The 27,326-nt window shown below is 35.6% G+C and overlaps 2 protein-coding genes across 3 annotated transcripts in view; both read right to left on the bottom strand.

The window, feature by feature from the left end:
* The window catches only part of LOC107038124 (venom dipeptidyl peptidase 4), a 567,343-nt gene extending 540,217 nt beyond the window's left edge, over positions 1-27,126 (bottom strand). Inside the window, exon 1 of one of the 2 annotated variants that reach the window (XM_029126098.1) lies at positions 26,576-27,126. In XM_029126098.1, coding sequence (XP_028981931.1) covers positions 26,576-26,803 — 228 coding nt within the window. In that variant the 5' untranslated portion in view covers positions 26,804-27,126. The remainder of the gene's footprint in view (positions 1-26,575) is intronic. The other variant, XM_015257032.2, reaches the window with a different exon arrangement.
* Positions 8,686-19,110, bottom strand: LOC114841213 (glutamate receptor ionotropic, kainate 1-like). Its single transcript, XM_029126101.1, has 8 exons — positions 18,957-19,110; positions 17,752-18,251; positions 13,363-13,686; positions 12,280-12,439; positions 12,001-12,215; positions 11,682-11,771; positions 10,523-10,683; positions 8,686-8,962 (listed from the first exon to the last, which is right to left on the bottom strand). Exons 1-8 carry the CDS (start codon positions 19,108-19,110, stop codon positions 8,686-8,688), a joined length of 1,881 nt encoding a protein of 626 aa, XP_028981934.1.
* Positions 27,127-27,326: the final 200 nt, after the last annotated feature.

The raw sequence follows: 27,326 nt of genomic DNA, 5'->3' as shown, positions 1-27,326 counted from the left end.
CCCCCCCCCCCCCGGTAGCATTCCGTTCGATATTTTCGTTGTTCACAACCCCCGAAAACTTCCTGAACTTCGTGTAAACGAATCAAAAATCCACCGACTCTATTTTCCACACGACTATCTCCAAGTACGACTGCCCCTATCCAATTCTATGAATCCTCTCGTGAAACAACGATGAAAACACGCGCGGTTGGAACTTAATTAAAAGTTTATCCCATCCAAAACGCACAGAGGACAACATTTACGATTCTTCGACGAACGAAAGTGAGATTAAATACAGACGAAAAACGTCCGCCAGGCATTGTCTTCTCGTCTTAATTAATTTTCCAGGACTTTACAACCCGATTGAAAGTTCAATAGAAGACTTTTTAGACGGAAGGATGAAAGGGGTTGAAAGAAAAAAACATTTATCTTTCAATTATCTTACGTACGAAATAATTCAATAGGGAGAGCTCGCGCATTCGCTAGAAAGGTTTATTGGATTTCCATTGACAATTTTTTTCAACTAGAAATGATTAACATATAATTGATTTTTTTATTTAATATTATTTATTCAATATTTTATTTTTTTGAGACCCCACGACTTATACGTTTTTGCACCAAAGTAGTACACTGAGAAAAATTAACATAATATCGAGGGGCTAATAACTCCAAAATCGAGTGACACCATGACTGCAGACTGCAGTCGATTTCACCTGACGACATCAGTGATTTCAATGACTGCATTGAATTCACGATTTCATTGATTTCAAGCATGATTTCCAGTGATTTCATGACTCATCATGATTTCATTGACTCTATTCGACTGAAATCAATGATTTCTACGTAATTGAAATCACTGAAAACTCAATGACCCGAAATTGAAAGAATAATCGAGATCAAATAATTATTTATCAAAACGATTGATTTTATTATCATAAAACATTTAACGAACGCTTACAAATTATTATTATTTCTAATAAACGAATGAACAATACTAGAAGTACTTTTTTACTTCTCTCAAAATTTTTTGGTCAACTTTCAAGTACTTTCACATAGCCCTGAGACGTCATTGGCTGCGACAGTAACGTATCTGAATTTGTCTTTAAAATGTACCAACAACACAAAACACCTATATCTCTTTTGTTACCATCAATACGCGCGTGTGAACCAGAAAATTCTCGAAACAAAAATTCTAGAACGAGTGTAGAGCGTGGTGTACTTTCGGTCGAGGGATACCCTCGTGATTTCATGGATTTCATTGACTGCAAATGATTTCATTGTGACTTCAAGAAATGACTCCATGAATGGGAATCACGAAATTTCTATGATTTCACTGGGGTCAGCGATTTCAGTGATTTCATGGGTGACTCCAAATTGATTTCACCAGCAAGTGACACCATGATTTCAGGAGTAACTAGCCCCTCGCATAACATGACAAAAATAATTTCTTGAGCGGAGAACATCGCATACATATTCGATCAATACATGGTAGGTTTCAGGCAAAAAATCGATGCTCTTCGGGCAAAAGGAGTCTGATACTGAATGAAAAAATTATATTTCTTTCTAGAAATTAGATAATATTCCTGAAGAGACAAAATAAGTTTGAGAAAAGAAAAAGATGTTATTCAAACTCATTGCGATTGAGAGCAAGTGACGGTTATATTTTAGAAATATCTGAAAGTTCTCCCTTGCATAAATTCTGTATTCATTGAATATAAAAGTCTCTTATCTATCGATTTGCTGAATCGAAGCTTTTAATATTTTGAGCTTCTCATTATTTTCTCATTTTGTGACACAAAATAAACGATTTCTTGAGACAAGAAATTGACACTTTATCAGCAAGGGTTCCTGTTCAGAACATTTCACAGGATTTTTACACTCTCTGACTCATTATACGAAATTCTTATCCCCAGCGTTGTATCCTTAAGAAATGAGATTTGACGCAAATAATTAGTACATTAAATTTTTCAACTAAATTGCATGGAGAAAAATTGAAAAAATTCATACCCAGTCAGTATTATCTAAATTAAAATTCCCAAAATATTGATATTATTTCAAACATTTCCCTCTTATAAATAAATAATAAAACTTGTTTGCGAAACCGTGGAGTATTTTTTATGAGTCGTCAAAACAATTATTGATTGTTCCACATCTACTGAAAAAAATTCAGATTTTAATTTTTGATTACAATGGGAATGTTGATTTTCACATAAGACACTGGGTTAAATCCTGATTTTTAAACATTTCTTCTTTGAAAGTCCAAAACGATAATTAAATTGAGAAAAAAAATTATAATTCCGAATGTAATCGAGTTTTCTGCAATGTTTTTGCAGTTTTCAATAATGTTTGAATTTACCGTAAGGGTAGAGCTACTTTAAACCGATTGACCACTTCACTACTGATTTCTCGAAGTGTACCTTTGAAGATTTTCAAAGTCTAAGATTATACCAATCATTACCAAATCATTTTAAAGATGATTTTGAATACCAGATGTGGAATAAATGAATTTACCCGGCTGACTATATTTACTCGAGCGGGGTCAAAAAATTCTTGATTTTTCCACATCTAATGAAAAAAAATTCAGATTTTAATTTTTGATTACAATGGAAATGTTGATTTTCACATAAAACACTGGGTTAAATCCTGATTTTTAAAAATTTCTTCTTTGAAAGTCCAAAACGATAATTAAATTGAGAAAAAAATTATAATTCCGAATCTAATCGAGTTTTCTGCAATGTTTTTGCAGTTTTCAATAATCTTTGAATTTACCGTAAGGGTAGAGCTACTTTAAACCGATTGATCACTTCACTACTGATTTCTCTCATTGTACATAGTACCTTTGAAGATTTTCGAATTCTAAGGTTATACCAATCATTACCAAACCATTTTAAAGACGATTTTAAATACCAGATGTAGAATAAATGAATTTATTCGGCTGACTATATTTACTCCGGCGGCGTCGCGGGGGGAGGCGGAGCCCCCTCGTGTGATTATAAAAACTCACATTCATCAGAAAATACTTTGTGGGCCTACTAATGAACTCCACTATTTTCAGACCCATCGAAAAGTCGTGGGAGGGTTTAAGTGGCAATAACTGGGACGTTGACGATAATTGAAATTTTTCTCACCCGCTTTTGTCTTCTACTGTGAATTATTCAATTTTATATAAGCAACCAGAAGAGATATTCCATTGCATACGAGAATTCCTAATTGTTTACACAAATGAGGTACCATGATTTGCATACGCATGACGTGAATTCATTTTCAGTGAGCTAAATATTCCTGTTTTGAATCGGTCTAGTAGCTGCAGAGCGTGGCTGGCCAGACGGTCGCCATGGGAAAATTGCAATTTGTTATGCGGCAAATGAGGAAGATACCCTCGCAGAGGAGAAAAAAAAGCGGAAGTGGAGAGAAAAGATCGCCGAAAAGAAGCAAAAATACCGAGTGTTTGCCGAGCTTTATGGTAATCAGACCAGTTGCTGGGAGTGCAGGTGCACCCGTTGAGTTTCGACGTTGCTCCATATCCAATGCAATGGACATATTCGAGGGAGAGAAAACATATCTTGGTATAACACGAAATGGAAATGAGATGAGGAGATATTGTTTGTGTTTTCCTGGAAACAGTATCTGTTGAAAAGCGAACTGAGATAAAAAATATTTGTGCACCTAGGATGAGCGAGAAATTAAACAGAGAGATGAAAAAATGGCGCATTCGTACGAATCTGTTCCACTGAAAAAATTCCGGGGATTTAAAGTTTACCTCCAGATGTATTCTTTCTTCTGTATTTTTTATTCCTTCTTTTGTCTCTCATTTTTTGTTATTTCAGTTGGAGAAGTTTCACATCGGGAAAACTTTGCCGTTGCAATCGAAAAAGAGATATCGGCACAGGGGGTTTTTCAACGGGAAGTGTAAAATGGGAGGCAATTCGACAAAATGCGTATGAAAACTTTTCGTATGAATATGTTATAACGTCGTTGCTCGTGGTAACGTCGTTAGGCTGAGTCGTAGAATTTTAATATACACTTTTGATGTTTGTGTTTGGGGAACTCATATTGACGTCTGCGATCTTATGACGATTTTGTTGACCACCCTCCGGGAGTTGATATTGAACAAGTAGAAATTGTTTCATATAAACACACAAAATTTATGAACATGAATAATGAGATAATTCAGTGAATTATGGGTACACACACTTGAGAATCTGCATGACCAATAAATAACAATTGTGTAATACCTCGTGCTTCACATCCCCCTCGTTACTATGCAACAAAATATTCGGAAAATATCCGATAATTTTGAAGGTATTGGGATATTATAGCTGATTATTTTTTCTAACCGGATCTGGCCTTCCCTGGGGCAATCCGAGTTCAGTATTCAATAACATGAAGTATTTCCCAATTAAAATTACAGCGGGAATTTTCCTCATCCAAATGTCAGCCAATAGAATTGCACTATTCGACTGTTATTTCATATAGTCGACACGGTATTCAGCTAATAATTTTTGATAATTCAACTGGTAATTTTTCATGTTGACTGTATTTGTGGAAAACAAAAGATTCCGTGCTCGAGTGAACCCCTGGTTGGAATTGTCAGATGGATTTTGTCTCATAGTGCAATTCTTTTGCCGACATTTCGATGGGAAAATTCCCTCCCGAATAGAACTGGAGCTTTAACATTATTCGAGTAATTCCCTCGTGCTTCGCACTCGTAATTTTTAACCTGAAAAACTTGACTCCTTCGTTTGTTTGCAACGAACCTATCGGGAATTGCTCGATAATTTTGAAGCTCTCGTGGTATTACTTGTGGTTATTTCCCCCTAGCTTTTGATAATTTCCCTCTAGCTCTACAATTGTTTTTCTAACCAAATAACTGTCAAATATTATCCTGTGGAGTGAAAGAAAGTCATCAAGAAAGTCAAAATGAGTCGATTTGGGAAGGATCCGATTACCAAAAATAATCCGTGGAATACCACTCGACCTCCAAAATTAATCGAACATTTCCCTCATGTTTTCCTGCGTATCAACGATCGGGATAAGTTTTGCACAAAAATACCTCGCGCGGCGCGCTCATGATTTCAATCTGCAAAACTTCTCCCTCTCGTTGCTGCGCAACAAAACAATCGGGAAATATCCGATAATTTTGGAGGTCTCGTGGTATTACTACTGATAATTTGTTCCCTCGAACATGGAAGACGCACCATGTACATTCACTGTTAGAAAAATTTGGTTGAATTTTCCAGAAAAAGACCTTGAATTCGATTTAAAGGGGAAAAGTCAATGGAATTTTAAATTTCTCTGATAATTCAAAATTCAAGTCCCAGTTTTTAGCGCTAGGAAACCGGAAATTTCACAATTTACATGAATTTTCATATGAAAATTAATTTTTAGTTCCAAATTCCCCTAAATCTTCAAAGAATTCCTTCAAAATTCTTGGAATTCCAGGAATTTTTGAAGCAATTCGCTGACAATTCAGAGGAATCTGGAATTTCAGTAGAGATTTCTCTGAATTTTCCTGATTATTTATTAATTTTCCTGGAATAATTAATCTGAAATTTAAAGTTCCCACGGATTTTTTCATGAAACTGAATTTTCATCGAGCCATTTTTCGCAAAATGCCTTGAAATTTCAGTGGAAATTTTACTTGCTATAAATTTCCGGGACTCTTACTGGAAATGTCAGTAAACAATTTTTAACAGTGTGTAAACATTTTTTGTGAATGTAGGACTTGTTGGGAGATTTTTTATGATGTTTCACAAAATCGTAAATTTATAAATACATCGTAAAAAATCATCTCGTCATAATAATCGAACGCATCAAAACAATTCGAGGCAAAACGATTCAAGGCAATTACGAGTGTCGTTTAGTTTGCTTGGCTAGCTGCAGGGGTTTTCCCGCAGCGAGGACGCCTGCTGACTACATAGACTATCTATATTCACCATCGCGCATAGTTATACTGCACACACACGCACACACACGAGTTGAATAATTGTGGATAATTCGAGATAGCAAATTGTCCCTCGCCAGCAGTTAGAGATGAAACGTGAGATTACGAGGAATGCCATGATTAACTCATCATCTTTCCTCAATCGAGTAATTCCGTTGCCCATCTCTTTCCCTTCTCCAATGACAGAGAAGCAAAAAACGTTTATTGAGTATTGAAGATGAAAATACCACCATCACTTCCATTTTTATATATAGAAAAAAAATTCTGGAAATACGTGAAAGTTCCACTTTTTCTGATAGGATTTTTCTGTAAAAGCAGACAAAAAGTTCCAATTCCCAGTATTTTTTTTTGTAAAGAACATTTCACAGTTGAAATAAGTGGGTTTTCGATATTTAATTGTTTAGAGTTCTCTTCCGAAATTCAGTCACAATTGTTTATTCTAAAGACAATGCCCATTAGAACTATGAGATTCTCAAAATCATTAATTAAAAAATTTAGTAGCGAAGTGGTAGAACGGTTTAAGTTGACGTATCTCCCAGTTGAGTTTTTGAGGAATATTTCCGAATCTAAGAGAGATAGCGAAATTTTTGTAATTACATTTGTTGTAGCTCTTAATCGGCTCTATAAAAAAGGTTATAATAAAAATTTTGCTATCTCCCTTAGGTTCCGAGATATTCGTTGAAAACCGGTCAATAGTCAAAATTGACTTGTACCGTTTTACCATTTCGCTACTGAATTAATAATTTACGAGCCAGTTAATGTCATTAAACAAAAATTTGATATTGCGTTCTTAATAATATTTCCCACGAGATATATTTTTTTCGCATTTTTCAGAGTGGAACCCACGAAACTGCAACCCTTTTACTAATTGTTTATTTAACAAAAAATATTTACTTTTTTCGATAATTTTTTGTTACATAACTAACCATCCATTCTCAGTAATAAAGTCCCTCTGAAAGCCCTTCTGAAATTTTTGGATTCAATGCACAACTTTCAAGATATAAATATTGAAAAGCATGTCCATTTATTATTCACTAGCATTTTACACTTGTTATAACTTTAACAAAAAAAAGGTCTGTTAAGGGTATTATGGCGGGGTCCATAGCTGGAAAAAAAAGCAGAGAATTCAATGAAAATTGCTGAACAGATTATTCGATCCATTTGAAAGCCGTGTGCAAAATGTCAAGATCCCTACTTAAACAATAATAATGGGAATAATTTTTGAAATTGCTACTTATACACGCAGTTGAATGGGGTATCGGTAATTTTAGTGCTTTTCCTACGTTATTGATCTATCGAAATATACTATTGTGGTTGCCGATTCTATGCGAGATGAGTCGGCTTAGCCTAACCCCAAACTAACGGAAAGGTCACATCGACGTACTCAAGATAAGGAGTAATCAGAGCCAAAAGTGCTGAAATTAGTTTACCAGGTTAGAAAGCCTCGAAAGGGCGAAATTGGACGAGGTCGTTCAGATGTGAGATTAGCGAGGGAAATCCGGCCCTCGGTTAAGTGGCAAAACCCAAACCCTACAACTCATCCAAAAAGCTGGCAACTTTATACCACAATTCACCAAAACTTTTCAATATACCAGGAAACAATTTCACCCCTGCTACTCACTTCCGAAATCATGGCACCACTCGGTGATGAAATCAATCCGAAATCACGTGCCACCCAAAGAAAAATGTACTTCTCACCAGTACAGACCGGTGCACAGAGAGAAATATTCTGTAAAAATTACGGAACTATTCACGTAATCCGTAATGGGGAATCGTTTTCCGGCATTTTTTATAGGAATGGAAGAGAATAAATCTGAAACGTTCAGTGAATTTTCAGGTTGATCACCGAACAAAGTACGAAATTGTCACGTAATTTTTCCCGAAGAAGTAAAATTTTACAAAAACTTCCCGACTTATTATGCCCCCAAAATTAGGGCTGCCCACGAGACTAAACCGAGACTAAACTTTGGAGAGACCGTCTCGCTCTGAAAAAATATGAAACTTATTGAGACTGTCTTAGTCGCAAAAGGCATCGTATCGCCTCCTCCAGTGATGACCACGAAAAAAATTATCTCATCACAGTCTTCACTTTTTCGGGTTTTTTAGGTTCAAAGTCTCGATTTGAGAGTCTCGGTCTCGGTCTCAAACGAATAAGAATGAGAAAAAGTGAAGATTGTGACGAGATAATTTTTTGTGGTCATCACTGGAAGAGATGATACGATGCCTTTCGCGACGAAGGCAGTCCCAAAAAGTTTCATGTTTTTTTTCGGAGCGCCACGGTCCCTCCAACGTGAGGTCTCGGTTTAGTCTCGTGGGCAGCCCTACCCAAAATAAAAAATTCTTGAACGTTCAACTATTTTTATGAAGTTGGTGAGTTATTTTTACGTTCCGTTCCCTAAAATTTCTCAATCGTTGGGGAAAAATTACGGAATAACTTGTTGTCCCCACAGCGGTGAATCATCAGACGGGTGATTAATTTTTACGGAATAAATCGTAGAATTTACGTGGCGATTCGAACAATTTCAGTTCCGACTCACACTTTTTATCGAATTTTACTTCACTCGCGAATTACGTTCCAAAACGTAATTTTTACGTTTTTTCTGGTAATTTTTATTGAATTTTTCTCTCCGTGCAGAGAAAAAAAATTAAGAAAAAAAGTACAAAAATTGAAGAAGAAAAACATTTAATTTAATAATTTAAAATTTACAAATTTAAGAAAAAAGATTTATTTATAATGAAGCCTATATTTATGAGATATAAATCTAAATCCTATGTCGGAGATGAAAATGTCCTGCTTTTGCTCTTCTTTTCCGAGTTTTTCGTCGTCTTGGTTTATGCAACTCCTTCGTAAATGGATCATAATTCATTTCGCTGATAAAAATAATGAAAGCGATCAAAAATGCAAAAGCTAACATGAACAGAATTGGCGCGATTTCGTGTATCTCCACTGGTGCAAGAGCAGATTTATTTCCTCGTGGAACCGTAGAATACTTGCGCTTCAATCGTCGCAGTATTCCATTATCTTTAAACTGTTGAATACTTGAAAAATAAAAATTATCTTGATCATTTATTTACCTATTATCATATCAAAATCACACACTGTTAGAAAAAATGGAATTTTATTGAAACTGGAAACTTTCATTGAAGTTCTCAACCAAAGGAAATTGTTCGACGTAGATTTGAAATTTTCAAACATGAAGAATCGCTCTGCTTATACGGTGCCTTTTCAGGATGCAAATGTCTCTCTTATAAAGGAAAAAAATAGGCAAAACATTTGCGGCTAGCAAACCATTCCGCCAAGCTTATTCTTGACTTGAAATTATTTCAAGTTTATCTTAGCTCGAAAAACTGTTGTCTCAAGATTTTTTTTGATTCATAGTACAAAATATTTATTTCAAAAGCAATGTTGATAAATAATATCTAAATAAATAGTAATAAATGATATTTCTTGCTTTCTTAAGAAAAATTCTGGGCAGGAAATTTTTATTCGCGAATTTATCAAAAAACAATTTTTTTTTCTCAAATCTAAACAATGAGCGTGAATATCAACTCCTTTTTTAAAGGATAAATAAATACATAACGATCATGAATAATATGAATTAACCACTAGTCAACAAATTCCCTTTCCTTGTACCTGTCAAGAAATATTTTATTTAAGAATTCATTTCTTAGGTGATAATGCACAGAGAATAAGAATTTTTTTGGAAAAAATTTTGCACCTCAGCACAGGCCTTAAATGGTCAACACTAATATACACCGTAAAACAACGGTGCGATTTCCCCACCCCAATGGTATCAAAAAGGGTCAGAAAAAATATTTTTCACCAGTTCCAGACCGTTTTTAATACTATTTAATAAATCTTCGCACAGTTTTTTGACTATGTAGATTTTTTTATTTTTTACTTGCAATTTTTTTGTTCAAACAAGAATTGTAGGAAAAAATATTATCAATAAAATTAAAAATTGTTTAGTAACGGTAAGACGAGAATTTCTCAATTTCCTTGGATTTTCAATGAGAACATCAATATTCAGTATTCCACTAATGCAAAAATTCAAGAATACATTTAACGGAATTGTCCTAATTTCAATTAAATTTCATGGAATAATTGAACTGAAATTAACGGATTACATTTATTTATTTTTATTCTTTATTTTTAACGTGATTTGCCGCAAGGGGTCTGCGACCGGCCATCGCTCGAAAGCCTTCATCCTGATTACATTTATTTTTCCATAAAATTATGAATTTTCACTGACGAAATTTCTTGAAAATTCAGTTATACAGTGCATACTCTCCTGAATCATTTCGCTTCTCTAAGATTTCAGTTGCGGAAGTTGAGTTCCCCCACCATTAACAATCTAAGCGAGTGTAAGTAGTGTAGGGACTCCCCTGCGCAACAGGAATGCGAACTGAAACGGACAGATTCTCGCTGTTTCTCTCTTTCGTCAGTCAAATCATCGACGTATGAGCAGGGGCTTCTCGTCACTTAAATTTACGGAATTCGAATCCCCAAAGCTGAAATCTTAGGGAGTATCCACTGTAATGTGAAATTTGAGCCGAAAATTTTTAACAATGCAGTTGCCATTTCAAAACTGAACTTACTGGTGATTAATGAGGTCCATATATGAACTGCCCAGTGGCATGAGCATGGCTACGTGATATACCGGTCCAAATTTAAAGGACGTAATTTCACAAGGTATTTCATTGTTAACAGCTGTCTTCGCTGTCTCGAAGGCGAGAAATGCCACTCTCTCCCTGCATATCTACAAATTTTGAACGGAATGATCATTAACTCCCAAGGGCGCATTTTACAATAAAAATACTCTGTATGATAACCGGTTTTATCAGCGAAATTTTAGATTTTCATCACCATTCTTTAGGAAACTTGCAAATAATTTTTTTTTATTGTTATTTTACATCGCTTCAACTCGGTTGAGTATATTGTGCTGATGATCAAGACTTTAAAATGGTTAGATCTCACCATATTTCACCCGACCGTGATTATTTTTCCCGACTCGGAACTTTGCGCACGTGAGGCAACAACCTTACCCACTGGACCAGGCCGTCTAGCTACACTTGAAAATAATGTAACAATAAAATATTTGGGAGTGCTAAATATGCGGAAATATCCAGTGCCCGAAGAAAATCGCCATTTTTGCGATACCTGCGTCAAAAGTGCACTTTTTGAAACGGTTTAGTGTGCGTAAAGCGATTGTTTTCCGCACGGCGTGCGTAAAGAAAATTTCGAGTACGTAAAGAGAAGCGTAAAGTGAAATGTCGTGTACTCGAATTCTTACGCACTCGATATTCACTTTACCCACACTCTTAAACTTTCCGCACGCTGTGCGGAGAACAACGACTTTACGCACACTAAACCGTTCCGAACAGTGAACTTGGCAGGAACCACAGAAAATAAGATGTCTTACACGTGCGTGTGAAAAAGTGGAACTTTACGCACTAGTAACACAATATACTATTTCGTCACAAGGCCGAAAAAAACTTTTCTAAAGAGTGTGAAGGTTGCAGGCCGAGACCAAGCCGAGGAATGTAATCAGACCAGTTCTAAAAGTTGTTTTCGTCCTTTCCAAGACAATTTACAATGTCCGTAAACTGCGCTTGACGGACATGAAGTGATGAAAATAAGATGTCATCTCACAAAATAATTGCTCCGACCATTTCTTTGTCCATAAATTCACTATTTAGAGGCATTATTATGAGTGTTTTAAAGCAGAAAGCTATTTGTTAAGAATTTTTATAATACTTGTTCGAACGCTTCCTGAGGATTTCTAGGATTCAAATCTCTCAGCTGCAAGAGGGATTCAAACTTCTTCATGAGTTTCTCATCCGAAAGCTGCGGAATGATAATAAGAAAAATCTGTCAATTCAAAACAGGATCGATATCGCTATGAGATTGAGAATTTGAGTAAAACAGTATAAATAATAACATATTAAATAACATATAAATTGTGGGTACTAACTATCAAGCTAAGGCTTCGATACTGACTCTTGAAAAAAAGAACCTGTGACCTGAAAACGGGGGGCGGTTCATAATCGATGAAAAAAATACTGGTATGAATCACCTCGTAATCCATCACCGTGGAATGGGACGGAGTGTTCCTCAGCCGTATGATCTTATAACTACCATCCTCTACGAATTCTTCTGGTGTACGGAATGGCGAGTATGAAAATACAGCAAGTTGACTGATTATTGACGCAGAATATGCACTCAAGGTGACTAACGCCGACAACGCCAGTGATATATAAACAATTCTCAAAGGTGTTTTATCAGGAAATGCTGTTCAGAATGTACCTCATGTCAAATTTAACAAAACAAAACACAAAGTTACATCTTTCGTTACCAGGTAAGGCTTGTTGACAGTAAATATCCCAAACAATCAAATGATTTTCAAACAGAAGTGGAACAAAATGGGATCTTCTTCTGTATGTGATGAGAGTTAACAGAAGAGTGGATGTCAGAATTAAACTGAGGATTGCCATCCAGACATGCCCTGTAAACACCTGACAATAAGTAATCATAAGTTAGAATGACATTCACATTGTAAAAGCTAATGTCTTCAAGACGTCTTAGTTTAACCCTCGATCACTCGCGGTCTGCACGGTTAGCGCAGCGCCGCTGGGGTAAACCGAGCGCGCTGTTGCCACCTTGGCACTCACTGCTATACGCGCATTCCAAGTGTGACGGTGAATGTAGCAACACTGGCGCTCGGGGGGTCGGCAGGGACTCACTCGCACCTGGCGACGCGGCGCCGCTTTTCTGTCCGTTCGACGTTTCTTTTCTTTTTTTAGCCAAAAAAATTTCTCCAGACAAAATGGACAACGCTAACGCTTAATAAAAGGATTGAGCTAAGAACTAAAATATACAAAAACGAAAACGGGCGGCGCCGCGCCCATTGAGCGAGTGATCGAGGGTTAAGAGATGTTTGTCATTCCGGCTATAAGGCAGGGATTCACGGACGCGCAGCATCCATGAAGCGCTAATGCCGTACAGTCGGACGGACAAAATAGTATATTTTTTGAGGCTGTATGACGAACAATATTTTTTGTCATAACGGCTGTAGGTTGTAATTTCCGGACTCGTACCGGAATGACAAAAAAAACTTTTGTAGCTCATACAATTGCAAAACTCATATTCGCCAGAATTTTCTTTCGGCTTAGTGAAGAAAAATACTATAGGCACAAGAATGTATCCTGTAAGGATAGAATTACTTTAACGTAACCAAAACTATCAGTGGAAAAATAATTGACTGTTTTCGTCCAACATACCCCACCGTTGGGAAAGAAATGAATAAAGTATTTGAAAAAAAAAAAATAAGACACCATAAGTTTGAACTAAAAAATTCTCGAGTTTGAACCAAAGTTTGAACCAAAACACACTCGTTTTTCTAGTACACACAAAAGCAATTTTTCTAATTCATCAGAACCTTGAGATAAACATTCCATGGTACATTAACAGCATCAGGTTTTCTGAAGTGAAATTCAAAATATCCGCTTAAGACGGGAGATGTATACGATAACACATGCAATAGCTCCTTTCGGATAAAATACTGAGCAACACCAAGATCAGCCTCTCGTCGATGGATTCTTCCGATGTAGCCGGTATAGTTACCGGTCTTCAGATTTAAGGCACCGTAACCTTCTTCGTAAATTATTGACACCGTAAAGTTCATTGCTTCACGCAATTCTTTTAGAATTTCACCTAAGAATCCATAATAAGTCCCGTTTTTCTCTTGGAATGAAAAGGAGTCCTAGAATTAAATAATAATATTTCATTATCTGATCACAGCAAATAAAGTTTGTGAGACTACGTATGCGCTAATTATGAGAGCAACAAGTACGCAATTGTCTTTTCTATCACTTAGTGTACAGGAATATTTTAGCTAATCAATTAGCAATTTTCTTCTGAATGTTCTGGCTTAGATCAAAATCCGTAAGAACATGATCTTTATGTCTAAATCTCATTTCGGACCCTTAGTTTTGACCCTTATTTCTAATCCTCGTCAGCTTCAATTTAACGATTTTACTTCCTTACAACTACACTGAGAAAAAAAAATATTTTTGCCAAATATATTTACTAAATACACTGTTACAAATTTCTTGCAATTTCAGTTCCAGCGTCATCAGAATTATCGATGTTGTGGGGTTGAATTCAATTTTAAATGAAAGCGTTCACTAAATTTCTCATTCATCTTGGAATATCAAAAAAATTGGGTTTTTCATGGTAAATAATCATTGATTTTCCAATGAACGCTTGAATTTGCAAACTCATCGTGAAAATTGAACATCACATACAATTCAGTTTTCAATAGATTCAGAATTCAAAAAAGTTGTTGCCTGTATTTTCGAAATTTTCAAGGTTTTTCAGTGCCGTATGGATGTGAAAATCGAGAATTGCTTGAATATTCAAGAAATTAACTGATTCGTCAATGAACAAATATACAGAAATTTCATGTACAAGACCGAACGCGCGCTACAGCGCGCTGTAATTGTAACAATCATAATTGAAAATTTCAAAATTAAATTACTCATGAATTAAATTTGCCGCCTCAGACGACTGGAACCAATGAGGAATAAGCGTGACAGACTTGCGAGATATCGATAGTTATAGACTTTAAGGGGTCTCCGCAGTACTATTGGGTAAAATGTGACAATGTGCTTGCGAATTAAATATATCATATAGTAATCAAAAATGTTAAAAAGGTATTTGTAAAGGGAATTCTAACTACTTTTATGGTTTCGTTCGTGTTTAATTAATTATTCAAATTGCGCCTTATACACAACCTTTATGGATGCTACTTTTTCCCATACCCCTCACACTGTTGACAATGTGCTATAGCCAGCAAAGGAAGCTAAATTGTTCTATATTAAGCCCTAAACAATATGGGCATGAAATCCCATTGAGTTTTAAAAAATACTATGGCGATGTCTGTCATTATCCAACATACGCCAGGTTTGATGTCCCGTCTCTCTCGAAATTAACCTCACTAACTTGACTATTTCACACTCCACTCATCCGGGCACCCATCGCAACTGCGGAGACCCCTTAAGGATATCCAAGTAGTTCAGGCAATTTTTTCTGGAGGAAATTCCCTTCAGAGTTTATAGACTAGACCAAGAGTATTTTTTAGGCGCAGTATAAACTTCAGTTTCTGAACATATTTTCGAGAAAACGATTTTTGAAAGAATGAAATTTAACACATTGCGTCCATAAGAGCTCTATACTGCCACCTTCAATCCAATAGTTCATAGTCTTAAAGCGTTTTCTCGTACACATAACCGTATGTGACTTTGTTCGTTATACTCTTTAGTTTTTTTTTGCGACATTAAAAAACATAAGTTTCCGGACAGATAATTGCAAACAATCAAATTAAAAGCTTCTTAATTGGTACGACGGCCATATTGGGTGGTTTGAATCCGTGCGTTCCTGACGTCTGGCAACAGTCCGCTCAAGTGACTACTCGGACCGAATTTACGAGGTTATAAGGAACACATGTGCAGTGTTGCCGTATGATCATTAGAGGTTAGACCAACGAGAGTCAAGTGTGAAATTGAATAAAATATTGTTCACAATATTCATTGAAGAAATTCCTGAAAAAATGTATTCGACAATGAAAAATCCGAAAAAGTATGGGGACGGCAAGATTTTCGACAAAACTGAAATCTTGCTTGGAAAAAAGTTGCCGATTTGAACGAAGTACTTAGATATCCTTAAGTGTATGTTCTTTTTAGAATAGGAAACTTTGTCGTTGTTAAAAATTTTAAGCTTTTTCACTTGAAATTTCAAGAGTAATTTTCTCGCAGTGTACAAGAAAATATACACATGTCTTATGCAGATTTTATATAGATTTACTTGTAGAAAGTAAATATACTTGGCAAACGCAATTGTTTTTCTTAGTATGTAATTCGAGAAATGGCAATGTAATCACTTGCTGTATGGCATAATGGAAGCTCTTTAGACAATTATTTTTTGAAAGATCGTGGTAAACAAAAATGACAGAATTTTAAAAACTACCCTGTGGATAGAAATGACATTAGTATTGTGAGGTTTGAAATTTAAGGTTTTTTTGTTTGGCGCACTAAAATCCTCGAGTCACTAAGTTGACTCTCAGCCTGACTAGAGATGTGAAAATGATCGTCTTTTGACCGTCATCGGACGTCACATTTTTTTTGTCGTAATTTGAGCAGTATGTTATTTCTGATATTTAGAAGGAATGTGACGGTCACATAAGATTTATGTCAGCGAAAATGTGACACAATAACTTGCCTTCGGCTCGTTTTACAATCACATATTCGCCAAAAAAAATTCTTCGCCACAGTAACGAAAAATACTATTTCATTACACAGTCTATTCAACACATAGTGTATTCAACACACAATTTATTCAACTCATAGTTTATTCAACACATACATATCGGGCAATGACACACATTTCACATTCTATGTAAATTTGAAAACATATGAGTCATTAACCTGTCTGTATTTGAATCGCAATAAATATCAGAATAAATTCGAATGCCTGCGGAAAGGATTTATTGATTTTTATTTTCGACGACAGGTAGAAATGGTAAGTCATTCAGTTATTGTGATGCTCACAGTGTTAAACTGTAATTGATTGAGGAAATGGTACTCGATTGTGTTTTTGAAGAAGTTTTTATTTTTTTATTAACAGACTTTTTAAGAAATTTTATATGCGAAAAAATTTTCAATGAAGGAGCGAGTGAAATTATTTGCTATGCTTTGAGTGCATGTATTGTTGATTTCATGATATACTAGCGAACGGGCGCTTCGCGCCCCTCACTAGATTAATTTATACCATTTTATTTTCACTCCATTTCCGGTTTCACAATCAGATGAATTTCATTTTATCCTTTTTCTTATCCTTATTATATTTTTTCCCCTTAATTCACAAGTTGCAACATTGAATGAAGAGCAATTATGTTAAAGATCAACAAAACGTGTTTTTTTGGTGATCAAATAAGAGTCATTCGAAATCTCATTCAATGCAATAAAATGTAGACGATAAAAAATTTTAAAAAAATTTTTAATGTCTCCGGAAAGTTTTAAAATCGATATATTTTTTCGGATAATGGAAGACAACCCATAAATTCGATTTCTATCCTTGTCTTTTGATAGAACGAATGTAATAAATGACAGAAATTGAGAATTGGAGACTAAAAATTGTATCGGATTATTATTATAATAATAATATAATAATTGAATTAGCTGTGAAAATTGTTTTGGCTCAAATCGTCATGGAACCGGCGTCTCTCATGTGACGGTCATACGGATCATAAAATTTTGCACATCCCTAGTATGTCACGACAAACAATCAACATTTTGCACTGAGAAAAAAATTTATTTTCGCCAAATATCCATTTACTTGAGAGAATTATTTATTTTTTCAATACCGTATTTCTCCGTTCGAGGCATTCTCAGGCGATCCTTATTACGTTTAAATTATGTCAATTATATTGCTTTAGAAGATGATCATGTTAATTATGACGTTGAGTGAACTCCTTCAATAATTATCAACATTAAAAAATTGATCGAAATTTTTCCCTCTAGAAAATAAGAAATTTAGGAAAAATGAATAATAATTAGAGGAGTTCGTCCAAGGTCATGTTCAACATAGTCATCCTCTAGAGCAACATGATTGTTGTAATTGAAACCTAGTCAAGCTCCCCTGGAAATGACTCGATTGAGGAAATACGATTTTGAAAAAATAAATGCTTCTCTCAAGTAAATGCATATTTGGCAAATATAATTTTTTTCTCAGTGTAGTGAACGGAAAACAAGATCTCATAAATATTCACCTGAACCGTAACAATGCGCAACTCTTGGCCGTTCAGCGAATATCTGCGGCGATTCACCAATTCCTCAGAAAGCCACAAAATTCCCTGATTGTCATCCATCAATCGGCCAAGTTCCTGCCTTTCAATACGATTTTCGCCGATAGACCACCATTCTTCAATCATGTCCGAGTCACAGCATGAAACAAGCACTTTAGAGCCGAATCCCAAATTCGACAAGCTATCATGTGGATTGCGACAAAAATCGCAAACATCTTGTGAAGCATCTCTTGAGAAAAGGATCAGCCAAACAGCATAGCTGAGGTGAAAATCCTTACTCATTGATTCAAAGGAATGTAATTCTTCAACTGTGTCAATCGCGATTACGATGAGCAAGCTCATACGGCCGCCGCTGTAACTCTTCAGCTTGTCTCCGAATTGCCTCAAGTTAACAATAACCGTGAATATTCCATCATTTGATAACATCCTGACTGCTTCATGCCAAATTGTGGTCCGGCCAAACGCTGGAATTTATTCTCAAATGAATGCTCATTTGAATGAAAAAAGAATCTTGTCTGAATTCCCATATTGTCACCAATTCCCACGGACGAAAAAATTTAATAGAAAAACCTATCGAATTTGTTAGAAAATTCTATTGAATTTCTATTGAACTATTCTATTACACTCATAGAATGATTCATTTATTCCAAACGAGATTCGTTAACTATTAACGAATGAACATTTGGTGGGACCGAATAGACCTTAACGTCTAACCAAAATCCATTCGTTAACAATAACTAATCCGTTCTATCAGTGTAGTTTTTGGCCGATCCTATTGAAATGTTCAATAGAAAATATTCAGTAGAAAAAGTCAATAGAATTCAATTTTTCTACATAACTTATTCTAATGAGATATTTTTTATAGAATTTCCTCGGCTCAAATTTTCTAAGTTTTTTGGTTTGATTTTCTTGATGAGAAGAAAAGAAAAATAGAATGAAAAAAACTTAGAAAATTTGAGTCGAGCAAATTCTATAGAAAATATATGAAAAGAATAGATTATATAGAAAAATCGAATTCTGTCAACTTTTTCTATTGAATTTTTTCTATTGAACATGTCAATAGAATCAGCTAAAAACTCATAGAAAGTTTAATAGAAATGCAATAGAATTATCTAACGAATTCGATATGTTTTTCTATTAAATTGTTTCGTGCGTGCCCGTCTACTTACACATGTGGCCTGTTCCTGATACTATAATTCCTCCATTAGTTTTGTATTTACTGTGAACAGCCTTCAACAAAGGCCCGTGGTAATGAGCTCCATTCAACTTGAAAAAAGCCAAGATGAACGTAATGAAAAATATCAATGGAATGGAGAATTTCATTATTCTGTTGGAGGATGACGAGATCAATCCTTTTCGGATCTGTCAACCTTAGCTCGCCTGTGGCTAAGTAGTAAGTATTCAGTTTACTATTTCATTGAATTTATACTGTACGCTAATAGAAATAGTCCACACGCAATACCCCCTTCCCGTGTGCACTTCTAGTGCGGTAAGGTTTTGAGGTGTTTTCTTATGTTTTCGGGTATGAGAAATCCGAATCCGGTGGTATTTTTCATGTAAGTGCGTGTAATTAATAGTTATAAACAAATTAAGTGGTTTTTTTAATGATTTTTTTTTATGGGAAACATTGGCAAATAGAAGAAAATGTTCATGACAAAAGTTGTTCCTTTTTGTGTAATAAATAATGATCAATTTTTTAAATCAAAATCCATCAATCCGTTGCCGAAATGTGGTCCACCAGGTGAACGCGGGAGGATACGCGGCGCGCGCAGTCCGCTCGAACCTCTTCCGTGTCGCGTACGCACCCATTTTCACATCATTTTGATGCTTTCGTCATGGATGCAACAATTGAAGGAGTAATTCAAAGAAGATAATCCTACATAGAAGTCAAAATTCAATGAAATGAGGGTGAAGCGAGCGAATGATCGATCTGTACAACTCCACACCGTTACTTGAAAACGAAAAAAATACTCATCCGCATCCACATATCAATTTCCGACGATCGAGTTTCAATGATCAATCGGAAGCGGGGGTAAATGAATGAATTAACACTGTTGTTCAATCTTGTCTGACATCTTTGCTACAAACTCGGGTCTTCAACTCGGGCTTTCAATTGAAGGCCCGAGTTGTAGACCCGAGTTTGTAGCAGCGATGTCAGACAAGATATGAATGTTTTTTTGGGCTCAAATGAAAGAGCGGGTCGAGAAATGACGTGCTAGAGCCTCTAAACATGACAAATGTCTCTAAAGATGATATCTGTTTTCAATTGAAAAGCAGAGTTGTGACATCATTGTCTAGGAGGACAATGGGGTCTAGGAGTATGTATAGAACATTGGGGTCTAGGAGTCTCCCCTGGTTCAAAACCATCTTTAGAGGTCCTAGCACGCCATTTCTCGACCCGCTCTTTCGTTTGAGCCCAAAAAAACATTCATATCTTGTCTGACATCTTTGCTACAAGTCGGGTCTTCAACTCGGGCTTTCAGTTGAAGGCCCGAGTTGTAGACCCGAGTTTGTAGCACCGATGTCAGACAAGATATGAATGTTTTTTTGGGCTCAAACGAAAGAGCGGGTCGAGAAATGACGTGCTAGAGCCTCTAAACATGACAAACGAACGCCCACCTGACATTTTTAATACACTCACACCATGAATTTAAAGTGAATACTGCACAAAGAATGAATGTCATCCAGAATTTATTTCTCGTCAATAACTTATGATTATAAATTTTCTGTGACCGACTGATAGAACTCAATAGTTAATTAGTTAATTCAATACTCCGGCCCGAAGAGACTCTGAAAAAAATCACGCATTTAAATGTGACGAACATTCTCTTCCGAGGATCGGAGGAAGACTGATTTATCGGAGTATTTTCTAAACGTCAGTTGACTAAAACAAGAAGAAACAAGAATATTTTTGCAGCTGTCCCCTCCGAATTTTCTTGGAATTGAAAATTCGCAGAAATAATCCAAATAAATATCTCTCATACTTGGAGTATTAGTGTTTTGTGTGTTTTTGTTTTTCTTTCTACGTACCAATACATGAGTAGAGGTCGTTTTATCTGAGAAAAATGACTGATTGATGAGCATTCAGAGGACGTCGAGCGTCCTACCCATCTTCGCGCGTCGCGCATCCTCCCGCGCCCAGCTAGTGGACCATATTTCAGCAACGGATTGATGGATTTTGATTTAAAAAAATGATAATTATTTATTACACCAAAAGGAACAACTTTTGTCATGAACATTTTCTTCTATTTGCCAATGTTTCCCATAAAAAAAAAAATCATCAAAAAACCACTTAATTTGTTTATAACTATTAATTGCACGCACTTACATGAAAAATACCACCGGATTCGGATTTCTCATACCCGAAAACATAAGAAAACACCTCAAAACCTTACCGCACTAGAAGTGCACACAGGAAGGGGGTATTGCGTGTGGACTAAAACAAGGAGGGGACAGCGAGCATATGACAGCAGGCCATGTGACAGTAAGCATGTCACTGAGTGACGTCTCAATTTTGTCACCATCAATACATTGATCACGGGCTTCCGAATGTCTCAAATATTACAAAAGTTTATAGCTTCATATCACTAATTAGCAGCAAAAATTTCAGATGGTTACTGCCACCTCCATGGGTAATATCAAAATCCCAATGTTTCGAATACTTCGTATGAGCGGGTATACATATTTTCTGTCCAAATTTCAAGTTGATATCTCCCTTTTGCACAAGCTAGAGTGTTGACAAAGTTTTTTATGAAAAAACAAAAAAACGCGAATATCTCGAAAACTTTGTATGAACGGGTATATATATTTTGATTGATTTAGATAGAAAGCATCGAAATGAATATTTTGAAAACAAAAAAATCGAAATCGATCCACTAGTTCTGGAAATATTTGCGGAAAACAATTTAAAAACGAATCTCTTTTTCTTCAAAACTATCGGATCGATCGAACTGAAATTTTGGACAGAGTGAGTCCTCATTAAGACCTATAATCTGACAAAATTTCAAATTTCTTAGAATTACTTTAGCCATTTAATTACTGAATTGTATAAAAATTGACCACCGGGAAGGTGGCGGTGAACGTGGTGACATGGTTGTCAAACTTTGTATTTTTACGTTTCAGATCATTCTCCATCATTTCCAATCAAAATTAGAGAATCTGAAAATCGAAGGATTGCAACGCTTCCATTCAAAAGCAAAAAATCTAAATTTCCTGCACAGTTGACCAGTAATTCTCAGAAGAGTGACATTGAATCCGATCTAAAGGAAAAACTAATAAAATTTCTGATTTCACTAAGAATTTATTGAAGTTCCTGATTATTGAGCAACAGAAAGACGAGAATTTTCAATTAATAAAAAACTAGAGTATACATTACCTTCAATTTTTCAGAATTCTATCAATCTTTGTGAAATAACTGAACTGAAAATTAAAATTCCCATTGATTTTTCAATAAAATTCGTGATTTTGAATAACGAAAATCCAGTAAATTTATAATGGGAAAAAATATCCAAGAAATGTATAAGAAATTTCAACCAAATATCTTTAGCATTGGACTGGCGTTGAATTCATGTCACACACTGATGCGGCATATCACTCCCCACAGCCTTTCTGTTCTAGCTTGGCATACGTTTCACATAGTGTGTTTCATATATTGTGCATTCATCTGAAAAATAGATGTCCCGATGCTGCCAACAACCCACACGTGTCATAATTTTTTTCCATTTCCCAGGAATCACATAAATATTTTTCGTTTACATTGTCCACCGCTTTCTCGCCATCAAGTTTACACACATAATTAAGAACACTTCACACCTTGTATTAAGTGTATAAACAAAATTAGTTTCTCGTAACCGCATCATTACACTACTTTTCGTCACGAGGGAATTCTTTTCGATCGAGGTTACTTCACCACCAATAAGAGTGAACTTCAAACAATGTTTCGCGGAAAATGAATACGATATTTAAAATGTTGTCGGACTATGTGACCTTCCTATGACGCTCGTATGCCCCTATAACAGCAAGTAATTTCAACCGAAATTTTCAATATTGCACCGCGGAAACATCGTTAAAAAATCCAAATCATTTCCTACCGAATCCTTAAAATATTTCGACTCCAGAATTTCAGATTTTTCAAATTTCCAGTTGGTTCATAATCGAATGGAGTGCGAAATATATGTTCGTTATACATTCTCACATCCATTGCGACCTTTTCGACAGCAGAAAAATATCTTCATCAGTTATTATTGGCTACTTTATCAGTCTCCACGTTCTTGGGTAATTCCGCCCAGAGTTTGTGGGTAATGCCGCTCAGGATTTCTATAGAACTGCTAGACTCCGCAGCTAGAGAGCGGTCGAGTGACAGCTCGATTGTTTGGGGTAGTCGGTGGCCACTGGAACATCGGGTAAATTCAGGATAATTTATTATTATTCACGTGAAATCTTTCTCAAAATGGAGCCAAAGAATGGAAACGAAGGATGAAAATAGGAAAAATTATAACAGTTGGTCTGCATTGCTCAAAAAAAGCATGAAAACAAGATGGGCGGTATTGGACGCATGCCGGGCGGTATTACCCTTAAAGTTCGATTTCATCGCCCACTGGCCGATGGCAATTGAATTACATAATTAAATATGTTTAATGTTAATAAAAAATCTGTCACCTTCACATCTTCGAGTAAACACCTCGAAGAACCCATTCTAACCGTTTATGACTCCATGTAGAGTCCGAGGCTGGAAAAAGACTCAGTTCCCCTAATAGGGTTAATACTTATCAATAAACAAAATCAACGTAATCACAAAAATCATCGAAGTTATCTTGTTAGTGTAAGCAGATTGCAACTATCACACAATTACACAAGATCACATGCTCTCTCAGGATAGAATCAGGATAGAATACCAGTATATTACAAACTATAATACAACGAATTTTTCATTTCCATAGCTTCTTGAAAAAAACCATTGCACTGAGAGAAATTTCAATGGTAATTTCAACTACAAGGGAATTGTCAAAAAAAACTATAGTTACGGTAACAATAAACAGTGTAGATTCATGTATTACATTAAAGTGAAAATTACATCATAATGTTGATAACACTATTCGACATAGTAAATCGAACGATGAATCCGAGTTTAATCTACAAAGTTTATTGTTACTGTGAATATAATTTCTTTGACAATTCCCTTGTAGTTAAAATTACCATTGAAATTTTTCTCAGTGTGGGGCAAATGGGTAATGGCTTCTCTACATCACGAATGAGATTACATATCCATGGAGTCGTATTCCCAAACTTGAAAAATATTTCATGTTCACAAGTACTTTCCTGCTGAAATTAATAATTGACCGTTCAAAATGCTTTCATCTGAAAGAAAAATACTTTGTAATAACCACAATTTCGGATAATACCCACAGAACTGGGGAATTTTGCCAGGATAGGAGTCTGCACTGTGCACACAGCATAATATAAAGTACACCGGATTCATTTATCCTCGGTGAAAAAGCCCTCGTTAAAATTCACCGTGCAGAGTTCAGGTCCTCCCCCCTCCCCTCTCCCTCCCTATCATCCTATCTCTTCTCTCCCAGTGATGCTTTAAACGTGGAATTGGCGGTGTGCAGGCCTTTGGCTCTTGTTCTCATCCATGGGAATAACAAATTACTCAACTACAGCTAATGCTCATTCACATTCCTAACGAGGGAATATCCTTTTGTCTCAATTTACCAGCGCCCGCAAATGACAATCATTGTGATTCAAATTGCAATCATCTCCACATGTTTTCGTGTTCTTTGTGATTATGGTAATATCTGAGGAGAGACAGAATGAGAAAGTGCTGGTCTATTTTTGGAAGGGAATTGATGAGACCATTTGCCACGGATGAATTGCTTGAATTAAACTTGAATAAACGCTCGTCTTGCATAAATTAGTGTTGTCGGTATATCTGATAGTTTCCGTATACACGGAGAGAAATTTTCAGTAAAAATGACGGAACTCACAATTCACTCACCGATTACGGAAGCGACTCAGAAAATTTAAGTGACAGTATATGAATTTTTCACAGAGAATTCCTTAGAATTTTAATAGAACCCCAATAAAATTTCTGTTACGGAGAAAATTATTTGGTGAAATTCATCAACTAGTTGTCGAATTTTAACAACTAATTAATTAAAATTCAGAAAAGATTTTTCAATTTCATTCAACCAATTTTGACTACCAAACTAGAGGGTGAGGACATATCTACATTTGGAAACAATCCACGCACGAAAAAATTTGATAGAAAAACCTATCGAATTAGTTAGAAAATTCTATTGAATTTCTATCAAACTTTCTATTAGTTTTTGGCTGATTCTATTGACATGTTCAGTAGAAAACATTTAATAGAAAAAGTCAACAGAATTTGATTTTTCTATATAAATAACTTATTCTTTTTCATATATTTCCTATAGAATTTGTTCGACTCAAATTTTCTAAGTTTTTTTAATTCTATTTTTCTTTTCTTCTCATTAAGAAAATCAAACGAAAAAACTTAGAAAATTTGAGCCAAGGAAATTCTATAGAAAATATTTCAATAAAATAAGTTATATAGAAAAATTAAATTCTATTGACTTTTTCTACTGAATATTTTCTATTGAACATTCCAATAAAATCGGCCAAAAACTAATAGAACAGTTCAATAGAAATTCAATAGAATTTTCTAACGAATTCGATAGGTTTTTCTATTAATTTTTTTCGTCTGTGTCCCGCAATCATTTATATCTTGACAATCCATCAATGTCTCCCCTAGAAGATATTTCACAATAATCTACATATCCTTGTTAAATTTAATCCGTCAACTAAATCGACGATCTTTTATTGAAAATTTAACAAATGGTTGTCGAATGAAATTGAAAGAGTACATTTTGATACAAGTGCGACGGGGTGGTAACGAGTGTGAAGTTGGCGGCCCGAGGGGAAGCCGAGGGCTGCCAATCACACGAGTTAAAACACCCCGTCGCACGTGTATCCGAACTATATTTTTTGTTAGTGATGTTACGTTCAGCGATTGCCGAACTGTGCCATTTTTCGTTTACTAGTAAACGAAAAGGCACTTTTCGACACGGGCTGAACGTACCAGCAGTGACAAAATAGTACATTAGAGTATAAGGGGACAAATTTCGTTTTCAACGAATGTGTAGTTTACAGGCCGAGCCGAAGGCGAGGTCTGTACACACATTCGTTGAAAACGAAATTTATTACCGAGTGCTCTATAATATTTTATGTCAAGTCGTGCAGAAGTCGAGTTTTGAGCAAGCTGCGCGAAGCGCAGCGTGCGATAAACTCGACTTATTGCATGGCGCGACATAAATACTTTTATCGCCTGATGAAATAATCTACTATTTTCTGAATTCTAATTTCAATGTGATTGAATTTTAATTTCAATGTGATTATAATACGAGCCGAAGGCGAGCATTGAAAGCCACATTCGCCAGATAATACTTTTATCGCCTGATGAAATAATCTACTATTTTCTGAATTTTAATTTCAATAGGTCATAAATTTCACCAACTAGTTATTAAAATTCAACAACTGATTGGTAATTCATTTGTTCAACAACTAGTTGTTGAAATTGACCAAATAATTTTCTCCGTGTAGAGAATTTCAATAGAATTTTCTAACGAATTCGCTAAACTTTTTTTATTAAATTTTTTCATAAGTGAAATTACTGAAAAAATGAAACTCTTCAAAATAATTAAATTTCATCACTCTCCTTTTTCCACTTACGAAAAAATGTTGAAATGAGTAATAATTCATGACTCACCCTGCGTGACCCCATGTCAAAGATACTGCGATTAATCCGCGTACTCTCGTCTTGCGTCATGTCTGCAATTTTAGGTCCAAACTGATGTTTATCGTGAATTAAAGGGAGAGCCTCGATGTCACTTTCCTCTTCGCTCTCTGTTTCCAAACAACTGCCTTCACCCTTTGCACCTTCCAACAGGCTAATTGCACACTCGTCAACCCAACGCGCCTTCACATGCGTCATCATTCAAATTTCACATTCATATTTCGCTGCACTGGCCTCAGCGGAACGTCGGAGGTGAAAAACAGTGGGAGATGAACTGCTTCTGAACTTGAACGGTGTCAATATTGATATCGAAATACTGTCGTCTTTTTTTCCTTATTTATTCACGTTGTACGTTTAGCCACTCGGAGGTGGATCGCAGAGATGTTTTCACACCCAACACTTGTGCAGTTTAATCTTTGTGCGCAGTTCAATTCACTGCGAGTGACTTTATTCAATTTTTGTGTATTTTATCGTCAAATAGAATGGAATTTCACAATTGAGATCAACAGAAATACCTTTCAATATGAACGTCCGGGGTAGAATTGAAATAGTGCCTGTGGAAATGAATTTATGCGATGGAGTATGTGGTAATATATTAGGCATACATTCTTTATTATGAAAAATTTCGTGAGATATTGCCTATATTGAAAATGTATTTTTTGTGTGGATAGATGGATAGGCAAAGAATATTCTATTGATACTCGGAGATATAAAAGATCCCCTA

Source organism: Diachasma alloeum, unplaced genomic scaffold, assembly GCF_001412515.2.
Source record: "Diachasma alloeum isolate Michigan unplaced genomic scaffold, Dall2.0 Dall_scaffold_00277, whole genome shotgun sequence".
In the NCBI taxonomy this organism is placed as follows: Eukaryota; Metazoa; Arthropoda; class Insecta; order Hymenoptera; family Braconidae; genus Diachasma; species Diachasma alloeum.
This window is presented reverse-complemented; position numbering and strand designations above follow the sequence as displayed.

What these genes read in the sequence shown, in the direction of transcription:
- LOC114841213 (XM_029126101.1), bottom strand. Translation starts at nt 19,110, where the DNA reads ATGAAATTCTCCATTCCATTGATATTTTTCATTACGTTCATCTTGGCT. An exon ending in CCACGGTGATGGATTACGAG is followed by an intron (nt 11,772 to 12,000) that starts GTGATTCATACC and finishes ATCATTCCGCAG; the next exon opens with CTTTCGGATGAGAAACTCAT. An exon ending in ATGGACCTCATTAATCACCA is followed by an intron (nt 8,963 to 10,522) that starts GTAAGTTCAGTT and finishes TTATTTTTCAAG; the next exon opens with TATTCAACAGTTTAAAGATA.